This window comes from Amia ocellicauda, chromosome 18 (genome assembly GCF_036373705.1).
Source record: "Amia ocellicauda isolate fAmiCal2 chromosome 18, fAmiCal2.hap1, whole genome shotgun sequence".
In the NCBI taxonomy this organism is placed as follows: domain Eukaryota; kingdom Metazoa; phylum Chordata; class Actinopteri; order Amiiformes; family Amiidae; genus Amia; species Amia ocellicauda.
The window spans coordinates 14,589,370-14,601,014 of NC_089867.1; the positions used below are offsets into that span (position 1 = coordinate 14,589,370).

General features: G+C 47.3%; 1 protein-coding gene across 2 annotated transcripts in view; it reads left to right on the plus strand.

Moving 5' to 3' along the window:
- nr4a3 (nuclear receptor subfamily 4, group A, member 3) overlaps window positions 1-8,638 on the plus strand; it is a 35,010-nt gene extending 26,372 nt beyond the window's left edge. For both annotated transcript variants that reach the window (XM_066690952.1, XM_066690951.1), the window contains 2 exons: window positions 2,199-2,377; window positions 6,402-8,638. In XM_066690952.1, coding sequence (XP_066547049.1) covers window positions 2,199-2,377; window positions 6,402-6,694 — 472 coding nt within the window. In that variant the 3' untranslated portion in view covers window positions 6,695-8,638. The remainder of the gene's footprint in view (window positions 1-2,198; window positions 2,378-6,401) is intronic.
- The last annotated feature ends 3,007 nt before the right edge of the window (window positions 8,639-11,645 follow it).

Here is an 11,645-nt window from a genome sequence, read left to right on the forward strand (position 1 = left end):
CTGCAGGTGGGAGGTGGCAGTGAAGCCCCGCTGAGCCGTGGGAGAAGCTGCGCTGACTCAGCCGCGCTCAGCACGCTCACTGCTCTCACAGCACCGCGTCTCCGCGCCCAGCCACACACCAGGCCGGGAGAGACGCGCTCAGCCCCTTCTGTGTCACTCAGGCTGGCAGTGGCTGCTGGACGCAGTTTTCATTTCTAGTGGCTTTTAGTCGTTGTTTGTTTGTTTGTTTGTTTGATTAAGGTGGTAGGTGTTCTGCCCTGTAGCCCCACTACAGCTGCCAGACCTTAGCACAGACGGTTTGAGGGACTGAGGACATTGTGGGCAGGTGTTCTGAATATCGCTGTCGTTGTCGTTTTTATTCCGTTCTTGTTGCGAGCGGAGCTGTGTCGGTCCAGTTGGGTCTGTGAGCGCTGAGTGCCCGCTGGCTGAGAGGATCCCACACTGGGCAAAACTGGTTAATCAGTATTAGGTTGTGGTGGCGATGGTGGGAAGTGAGTTTACCTGGTTCAGATGGGCTCAGAATTCGATCTTTCTTTTTGATTAGAGAGTAGTGGGGGTTAGGGGCCGATAGTCGTGTATACTTTTATGTGCAGGATGACACATTCAACAACAAAAAACTATAACACTATATGTGTAATATAGTTGTTTAATTCAGCGCCGAGCTGTAGGGAGAATTTGACAGAGCTAGCTGCTTCAGACAAGAGATCCATAACTTCTCCCAGTAATGAAATCCCTAGGAGGAGACAGCTTGTTAGCAGAGCTATCCACCGGAATTTGTCATTGTTACCAACACAACAATAAGAGTGACAGATATCCTAAACAAATACTTCCTTCTACCTTTCTGCCTAAAGGCCCATTTAGGTCATGACGTTTGAAATGGACAGCGCCGTGGGAGTGAGGTGAAGTGCGCTTTTGCAGAACCCCCTCACCCCCCCCAAAATCTAACAAACCAGGGCTCGCATTGTCACAGTTTGAATGTTTTTCTCCATTCATATTATGAGTGCATTGATCACAGCTGTCTTATTTAAACTGGAGCAAAGGAAGCATCCTGTCATTGTCGTCTCTCTGTGCTTTCGGTGTGGCGGCCGAAGGGAGACAACAGTGTGTGTGTTTTTTTATCAGAATATATATTTTTTTTTAAAGTGCAATGGATACAGATGGCAGTAGAAACTGCCCCACCTAAAGTTAATTAAAGCCTGCAATATCAGATTCTTGCAATATCCCTTTAATTGTGGGTTCAAACTACATTTATTTGAAGTGTCACAGCAAATCAACAGGTCTTAGTCTCCTTTAAACACTGTGATGCTGTTTCCAACAAAGCCAACAGTCACAATTCCTTTTTTTTTATAAACTGAAGATGAATCAACAGAGATAAAAATAAAATAAAAAAAGAATTCCCATAAATAAATACAATTACATTAAATAAAATCCCTGGGTCTTTGTCTTCTCAGTCACTAATTAATAAAATAAACGTGAGGGGTTCCCAAACCGAGAGTTTCCCACAGATGTCTTCGGCTCTGGCAGCATGAGAATAAACTGGAACCACGCTGCCTTGTTCTAAAGTCATTTCAGGAATGTTTTTAAATGGTTTAATTTGGAAAACACAAGTTAATGACTTACATTTGTATCTTTGATGTTGAGCTTCTTGCCAGTGTTTCTAATTTGTCGTTATTGTAAATTGTTTCCGCGCTCGCCGCTGCTGACGTCCTGGTGCGGAGCTCAGCCAGTGAACCCACGTCTGCGTGTGGACTCTGTGCTCCACGGGGCTCCCGCTAACATGTCTAATGAGAAGTCCACCAGTAATTGCAAATCGAATTATACGTCTGATGAATGAGGTTTTCCCCTCTCGCCTCCACCCACCAGACTGTATGCAAAATAAACAAAGAACAGTAGCAACCAGATCACACTGTTTCACCGTGATTCCCCTTTCGCAGCCCAACGCCAAGGCCTCTGAGACGTTACAGGAGCCTGATTTGAACACGCTCCAGTGTGACAGCAAAATCTTCTCCAACATGTTCTTCAAACCTCTCTGAGATCTGCAGCTCCTAGAGTTGCCCAAACACCAGAACCTAATGCTAATCCGAACCCTTGTGCCTTGACAGCTGGAGCTCTTGACTGTCCTTTGGGAGCTGTGGGTTTGAGTTTGTCTGTGAGTCGTCTGTGTGTCTGACCGTCTCGCTTTCGCCCTGTCTCCACAGGTCCGTGCTCTCGGAGGACAAGTTTGTGTTCTGCCACGGGCTGGTGCTGCACCGATTCCAGTGCCTTCGGGGGTTCGGGGAGTGGCTGGACTCCATCAAAGTCTTCTCCTCGGAGCTGCAGAGCCTTAACCTGGACCTGTCCGCCTTCGCCTGCTTGGCAGCCCTCGTCCTGCTCACAGGTATAGTGCGGCACAGTGCCACACATTCATATAGCGCCTTTAGGCAAGAACCTCAGGCAGGAGCTTTTGGGTGACTGGGGATGAGGATTTACTGGGATGTTTTACTCAGGTCGCTGGCTTGGGGATGAGCACATTTTAATAATTTAATAAGAGCCAGAGCTGACTGCTGAGGTTGGCCCCCCGGTCTCACTCTCTCTCACATGCAGATTCCAATTCAAATCACTGGCACGACAGGAGTGCTTCAATGTTTGCCAAAGCTTTAAGACAAGACAGTCTCTCCCTCCCTCCCTCTCTCTCTCTCTGTCTCTCTCTCTCCTATCTATCTCTGTATATCTCTGAGTGATTTATCTGTGCTGAAGTTAAACACACCCCCGCCCCCCACCTCCTCTCTTTCAACTGCTCGGGGTCTTTCACTGCCTGGTCCAAGGTGTCTGTTACAATCTCCCTGTCTCGTTATGTTTGGATAATTACATCTTGGAGGGATTTTAATCCCAAACTGACTGTTGAATATTCAGCAGTGTGAGCGTGATGGCTGTGCCCAGTGAGCACCAGGCTGGGCAAGAGGGCAGCTGTAGTTGGGGGGGGGGTGGGGGTGGGCTGTTCCACATCGCTCAGCGTAATGAGAGCTGACTGGCTGGGCACACTGCCTCTCCCACTGGGCGCCACTGCCACATCCATTATTAACACAGCGCTAGGGCACCGCAGCTCACTGCCACTGGAGCAGCCGTGGACCTTGCACATCTGGAGGAAAGGAGGCAACGGTGCGCTGATGTTCCTGCCACTTGTGCAGTTACTGATTATTATTATTAATTTTTAGTGTTGTCATACATAATAGAATGACTCGAGTAGGATAGCAGTAGCAGCTGAATTTCTAATTAATTTTTTTTTGCTGTGTTTGTTAGTGGCATTTTATTTTAATATCCGAAGCATATCATATTTTACAGAACAGATTCCTAATTTTATTGTTATGAAGTGGAAGACTCTCTGTGCGCCGTAATCGTTCGGTGGTGCAGTCCCCCGTCCCCGTCCCCTACCCCCCAAGTCATGGCTGAGCCAGAGCTGGGGAAAAACAGACAGATGCGTCCGATACAGATTTTTTTTTTTTTTTTTTCATTATTTGTTGTTTTTGTATTTTTTTTAATAACCAGATAAAAAATCAACAGCTGCTGGATGTAAATGAAATAGAAGTGCAAATGCAAATATGCTGCGGATGAGTACATGTGAGGATTGTAAGCAGGCGAGCCGAGTCCCAGTGTTGCGGGGAGACAGCGCTCTCTCTGCTCTGACCCAGGGAAGCAGACAGCTGGTCCCGGACTCTGTCACCTTCTTTTTCTCTCTGTCTTTCTGGCACCTCTGTGCAGCTGCTGCATTGTGCCAGGACTGGAGCACAGGCGGTTGCTGGTCTCAGCTCTCACCTGTTGGCCCTCCTGTGGCACGTGCCCTGTCTGGCTCTCTCTGCTGCTGCTGTGTCTCAGTTGAAAGCACCATGAGATGCTGCTGACCATGACAGCTATGCAGCGTGAAATACAGATTGCTTGTTGCTTATCCTTGTGTTTACCCGCAGTCTGCTCCAAGACTGGAGTCGCACAGCAAGTCCGACACTTCTGGGTAATGATTTTGAACAATGTAACTGTTTCATTGGATTGATGTTGTATAGGAGTGTTTGAGCCCTGTTGTGCAGGGATGATCAAAGCAAAGTGGGTGCACTTTACACCCCCACCCACCCCCCATTAGAAATCGAGTGGAAGGGTTTGCTTCTTGAATTGGTCGTCTTGCTGTGCCACCACCACCCCGCCCCCGCACGCTATGGTCACCTATTGACTGCACTAAAAGTTTAATGCACAGAGGAGGGAAATCGATCAGAGAGAGAGAGAGAGAGAGGAGATGGTTCTCTCCACAAAGCAGCAGCCCGCCCCCTGTTCCTGTCACGCCCAGCATAGGCCGGCTGCCACAGTCTTTGTCTTTTTTTGACTCTCGTACAGTGCTGTTTTAGTGGTGGCAGATGTAGAAAATAGCTGGAGACGACACAGCCATGTGGGCTCCAAAAAAAGCACTGGAGCTGTGTGGAAGGTGACTGCCCTGCCAGCCCTGCCCCCCCCCCACCCCATCCTTCCTTCAGAGTGTAGGACGCAGTGTGATGTCCCAGCAGTGTGGCTGAGCGAGGGCGGGGGGGGGTCAGACACTGGTGCTGCGTGATGAGGGATATTGATCCACGCTCAAGTTGGCTGAATTAATAACGGTTGCCATAGTTATGGAGTGAGGGCAGCGGCTCGGAAGGCGGAGAGAATTCCGGAACACCGTGGCAGAAGATTGGAGCCATCGGTCCGCACACGGCAGGACAGGTGTCTGCACAGAGGCTGGCGTATCTCCCAGGTGCAGTGGGCACACAGATGGGCACATGTGCCACGGCACCAGTTTTGGTTGTCGATTTAATGACTTGCAAACGATTTGCACCCCCTTTCCAAGAACAAAAAACAGAGAGAAGAGATTGGAATACATGTTGTTAGTATTAGTAATATTATTATTATTATTATTATTATTATTATTATTATTATTATTATTATTATTGTTATTATTATTATTGTTATTATTATTTGTCCAATTCACACTCAAAATCAACAAGGAAGTAAACAAAAAGTTTCTCTGCTAAGCTTGGGTATTCAGGCCATGTATCTGTCATCCTCTCCTCTCCCCTCTCTCCACCACCTTCATGGAATAAATTAATTTCCCATTAACGATCTGTTGGGCTAGTGCCACCGCTGCTCTCTGACTCCCATGTTGCCATGGCGAATTTAATTTGTAAACGGCTTAATCGTGTTTCCGCTGCCCTGAGTGCTGTGTAATCGGACTAATTGTGCAGCGCTCAGCTCTCGTGTCTGTGTTTAACCTCACTGAGAGTCCGGGCCCGTCGCCTGCCCACGCACAGGGCCCTGCTGACACAGAGGGTCGGGGCCACGCCCAGGGAGCTTGATTGAGACACTTCTCTCTCCTCTCTGGTCCTTTCTTCCCTCCTCTCCTCTTGGTCTCTCCTTTCCTTTCCTCTGCTCTCTTCTCACACCGCTCTTTCTCTCGTCTCTTAGCCACAGCTGGAACTCCATCCACTTGGGTGGCCGCTGTAGGTTTCCATCTGACAAAGAGCAGCAGTGTAGTTATCTAGATCAGCAAACACTAAGCATCTCCCTGCACATCTGAAGAGTCTGAGCCGTCAAAGTAGAACCTAATGTTTGTCCGAGGTCATTGCAGTGTAGTGCTCCGTTGGCTTGGGGTCCATTTGTCTGTCCCAAACACGGCAGACACAGGAAATTAATAAATGTCCGGTATGTATGATATTTAAACTCCTATTTACGTGTTTGCTTGTTTATTTACTCTTCCAGTCATTGCAGACCAAACTACGGCTGCACTGCACATGGCTGGGTTCCATTTTCATTTTGGTATTCTTTTTGTTATGGAAAACCCAGCAGTTTCACTAACCTCATTGTGTGATGTGAGTTGGTGTGTGACCGGGCTCAGAAGTGAACAAGTGTGGTCGGGGGAGAGGGAGAGGGATGTGGCGGGGGGGCTGCAGCGTCTAGGGCTACAAACGCAAACACTAAATAGGGCTGTCTGAGTTCGTTTGAAATAGGCACATGCAGTTGTTCAAAACAGTGTCTTGCACAGCGGGGACATCCCCACAACCTTGTTTGTGGTATGAGTTTGTGAGGACGATTTCCTGCTTGCAGTCAACACCTCCATACTAATGTCCACAAACACACACACACACACACACACACACTTACTAACAACAGCAGCTTGCTTATTTTTCACATGTATAATCTAAATAAAGTACAATCACATTTTGTCCCGGCTGCTTCAGTGCATTCTCTCACCTGGGTGGTCTGGTTTGCCCTGAAGAGCCCGAGCTCCCAGTCTCCTGCAGCATCGGACGACTGAGTTCTCATATTGCTCAGTGACAGCGAATGCAATCTCACCTGTGTGGGCGGATTTATTCTCTTTATGTGACCTGTGTCTCCTTCTCTCCGTACAGACCAGTGCCCCGGATTAAAAGAACCAAAGAAAGTGGAGGAGATGCAGAACAAGATAATCTGCTGCTTGCGGGAGCACCTGAATTTCGGTCCGGGTGGTGCAGCGGGCGTGGCGGGGGCAGGGTCCGCGGGGGGCAAGGGGCCGGGGGCATCACTGGCCAGGGTGCTGAGTGTAAGAGGGGAGCTGAGATCTCACCGCACACAGGGGCTGCAGCGCATTTTCTACCTAAAGTTGGAGGACCTGGTGCCCCCCCCGCCTGTGATTGATAAGTTCCTGGACACCCTGCCCTACTGAGGGGCCGCAACCTGCCCCCAACCCCTTCCCCTCACCCCCAGGCGCCCCTTCTCTCGACCTGGCAGTACAACTCGCAGTGTCTCTCAGTGCCTCCCCCCATGGACCCCCACCGCCCACCTGCTCACGCTAACTGCACGGACACAGAGGCTCCACCAGGGAACGGGAGGAAGGGAAGGGAAGGAGTAACACAAGGAGGAAGGAAGGCCTGCCAGCCCAGGACTCCTCTGAGGAGCTCACTATCCCTGGACTGCTGTTTTTTGTTTTTGTTTTCTTGCAGAACTTCAAATGAAAAAAAAAAGAATGAACTGCTTTGCTGCTTTTGTATTTCCTTTCCTTTATTTGTTTCGGGAGGGGAAAAAAATTGTGAAAAGTAAAAATAAACAAAACAAGAAAAAAGGCACTTTCTGGACACAGCTGTCCATCCCCGTGGGTGGGGGGCCGCATGACATTTCTGACAGTGAGTCCTGCAGGGAGAGGGTGGCCTGAAGTGATCCTAAGACAGGTCTCTGCCCCCCCCCCCAGCAATGGGAGCGTGCTATCAGAGCTACATCTGTTATACAGTTGTAAGTAATATAAACGTCCCGAAATATGTTTTCTATTTTGGGTAAACGCGAGAAGAAAAAGAAGAAAAAGAGTTAGACGTTTCATTGTTGTAAGAAAATTGTATCAAGGTACAAACAGAGTTTTATTTGACGGAAGCCTTTGGCATATTCCCTGTCTGCAGGCGAGACAGCAGGTCCCGGGTGGCAGCGGTGTGGCCACTTTATCTATCTGATAGAATAAACGCATTAAGAGGAAAGTAGTGAGAACACGCAGCGCAAAGTGATGACTCTTAGCTCCCTTACTCAAGTGCAATTTTTCAAGTGCTATTTTAATATAAAGAAGAAAATATAGAGGCAGAGGGAGAGAGAGATAGAGAGAGAGAGAGAGAGAGAGAGAGAGAGAGAGAGAGAGAGAGACGGAGAAAGGCTTCATTTTCAAACTCTAATTTATTTTAATACTAAGATGAGAAGAGTAAACAGAATATATGGTTTTTAAATACATTTAAAACAAAGGAAAGAACAGAAAAGTGAGGTAAAGGAAAGCACAAACAAGAATCATGATGAGGAAATAAAGAGAGAATAGCAAGATGGGCTTCGTTCGCACTAACATTAATCGACACAAGTTTCGCAAACTTGAATTTACTGTAGACAACTGATTTAGGCAAGACAATGGAATCGACGTGGTTAAGAACCGGAGCACTTAACACATTACCGGAGGACAAGAGGAGAGATCAGAGGTGTAGTAGAGGAGCAGAGGAGCCAGGCTGCTGTCCACACACAGCCAGGGCGGACCTCCCCCAACCTGGGGACGGTAGAGGGGTCTCCCCGGAGGACAGGACAGGGCCAGGGAAGCGAGAGGAGACGAGGGGAGACGGCACACAGCAGACTCAGACGACACATTCCGCGTTCCTACTCTTTTTTTGTATGTTTATACTGTTGATGCCATTTATTAATATGAGATAATTTGTTGCATAATGTCTTTATTTGTACAAAAAAAAAAGGAAAAAAAAAGATTATATGCATGGTATATTGTATTGGCTTTGCCTGTATTTATTGCAAAGACTGCCAGCTCTGCTCTGCTCTGTTTTTTCCCAGAGCTACTCCAGGGCTCGATCCAACACTGACTGAAAGTACAAAAAGAAAAAAAAAAGAAAATTAAGAATAAGGATAATAATGAGACTATGGCAGTGGTTTTAAAAAAATATATAAAACTAATATTTTGAAGTGTTTTTATCTGATAGCTTTTTTCAAATATTGTGGTACGAGTTGTGCATTGTTTTTTGAAAGAGAAAAAAAAGATTGATTTTAAATGTCTCTTTAGTTTGTTTTAATTTTTCTTTTCCTTTGATTCACTGGATTTTTTCTGTTCGGCACTTTGAAAATCATAAAATAGTCATTATTATTTTCTCTGATAAAGTCTTGGTTGTGTTTGTCTTGGTCGGTTGGGAATTCACCACACACACTTACACACAAACTATCATGCACTCATACAAACTATCATGCACTCATACCACCCACACACACACACACACCCCTGTGACTGAGGCGCCCCCAGCAGAGTGTTCAGTGTGTCATGTTTGTGTCATTTTCACAAACAGATTCTCCCACGCTCGGCGTCTCTATCACAGTCCAGCCTCTCTCCTCGCACAAACATACAGACAGCGTCCCCCTGAAGGACACCCTTCGGCACAACAATTGGGTCCCAGTGGGCAGTGTTGAATTTCCTTCCAGGTTGTTCTATGGAGAGGAGTCTAATCCTGGCTAATCCTTTTCAGAGACTGTCCAACTGTCCATGATGGAAAACAGGCATTTACTCAGCATGGCGCTAAAAGATTGATCAATAATAACACAATATTATTATTACAATTTGATATAGTGACTTTCTTGATCAAGTGGAGATCAGTTTCTCTCTTCTGACCCTGCACCAATACAGTCTGCAGCACAGGCTCTGTGGAAACGCACAGTGATTCATTTGATAAGTCAGACACGTGTGAACACAGAGCCCCTTGCCTCACTCACACGCCTCCTCACACACACACACACACACACACACACCTTCCCCAACACTCCAAAATACACACATTCACAAGTACGCACACTCACATCACTGTGTCAAACAGGCTGTTTTCCCTCAGCCCACTTTTGTCCTCTTCTTCAAAGTTTCTTCATAGTGGCAGTGTGAGTACTGCTTTGAGAAGATGTTTATATTCCAGCTGAAGGACACTTTGTTCTTTTACTGTTGCAGCCCTGTACATTAAAGAGAGCCACAATGAATCCTGTTCTGTGGGTATAAATGGTACTCAGCATTGCTATTGAAAGGAGGATGTGTGGGTTGGTATTTTTAACTAATATACAAATCCCCTTTCTGCTTGGGAAGGATTTGATGCTTTTCTATTGCATACCAACTATGCAAAGCCAGAATATCACACACATACAGAAGTCACACCAAGGGTCCTCTGCATCACTGCCACTGTTTCGATAAGTAAGACGTCAGAGGGACTGTCACTGTGTGAGGCCTTGTCAGAGCACCCGGTCCAGCAGAGCAAGGCCGATTAATTGGACAGTGTTGGCCAGGCAGCATGTAGATACACACACAGAGACTCAGAGAGCACCACAGGGAACATGGGGGGATGGATAAAGGTGGCACTGGGGGAGGGGAGGCATTGATTGCAGGCAACATGGCATCCGTTTTCGGGGGGGTTGCAAAACATAAAAAAATAAAACTGTACCAGGGAAGCAGCGGGCGGAGTTCTGCGCCACACAACCCCTGGATGCCGAGGAAGCTGTCCACCGTCCGCTGTCCAAATTGATTGAGTCTGACAGAAACCAGTTCCCCCAGAGCGTTAATTAAAAACCCCATTAGAATCAAAAGCTCTGCGGTCACACCTTGAAGGCGAGGGCGGGAGGGGTTGTTTTGTGGATCCCTGCGACGGGGCCAGCGGGGGCCAGATTAATTCCTTCCTGCACTGGTGGCCTCATGCAATATTAAAGAGCCACGGAGAAGCCCCCATTCAGCCGAGCCGCGCGCCTCCTTTCATCCAGATGGCTGAGACGGCGCTGCTTAACTGGGCCACGACACACCTGCCACTTCATTCCCAGCCAGCGGGCGAAATCCACTCTCAGCGATTTCATGGCTTAATTCTACGCAGTGGAACCCCGTCCAGCAGCCATTGTGTTCTAATCCACCCTGACAAACACCTTCTTGCCCCGGGATGTCAAGGGACAGACTGAACTGATAACCCTGATATCAGCTTTCCCGATTCAACTGAATTGAACTGAGCCCCGTCATCCTGGTCTCAGCAAAGCACTTGACGTGAAGATGTTGTGCAGACAAGACAGGTCCTCACACCTGCAATGTTATAATAAGATATGACCGAAAACATACTAAATCACACAAACACTTCACACACACAGACATGTCCACAAGTGACCTACTAATCAAAGAATAGTTTCACAAAAATAAATCACAAAAAGTGCTACGCAGGCCTGGTTGGGTGAATACTCCTTTTCTGGTGGGGGTTTGACTGAAGTTTTGCTGCCTGAGGTGCCGTATCTTGCCTCTGGGTCAGGTGCGATCAATCACACTCTCAGCATCTCCTCACCCACCTCCTCTCTCTCTTGTGGCTGTATCTGTGGGTTTTCCCCCAGCTCCCTGTTTGCTGCCAGCTACCCCCACCCCCCGTTCTCCCCCACTCTCACACAGCCCCGGCAGTCATACACCTGGAAAGTGACAGACAGGCAAAGAGAAGTTTCTATTTTCCACTGTTCCGTTCCGAGGAGAAAGAGGGGGATGGCTCTTCGGTGCCAGACAGACAGATAGACACAGAGAGAGAGAGAGACAGAGAGAGGAGTTTTTGCCTTTGCATGCTTTCATCTGCACGATCCTTATCAGAGAGAGATAGCACAAAGGCAGAGAGACAGAGTGAGAGAGAGGCCAAGTGATTAGGGACAGGGCCGTACTCATTTCAATGTCTGGTTCAAGCCAAATAGAATATCTTGAAATGTTAACAGCTTTTATTTAACCTTTTGTGCTTCGACCGCAGGATTTTCACATTTTCCATCCTCCCACTCGCCTGGTTTGTTATTCAGCAGCAGCAGTCTACTTACTTTTTTTTTCTTTCTCGTGCTTGCTTTCTGTTTCATTGCTGCAGTGTTTACACCTCTTTGAAAAGGCCCTTGGATTTCATAAATAGCTCGTCATCATTTTACGTTATTCTATTTCAATATATTTTAATGCATTATTGGGTTTTATTTTATTTTTCCCCCCCTGTGTTTTGAATCATTGGTGAGAGTGTTTACCAAGAAATGTTAAAAGTGCACTGGGATGAATGGCATAGAACTAAAGCTTAGTTGATGTACACCAAATGGAGGCTACTGTGTCCCAATGGCCTGCAACAGATACTGGCAGC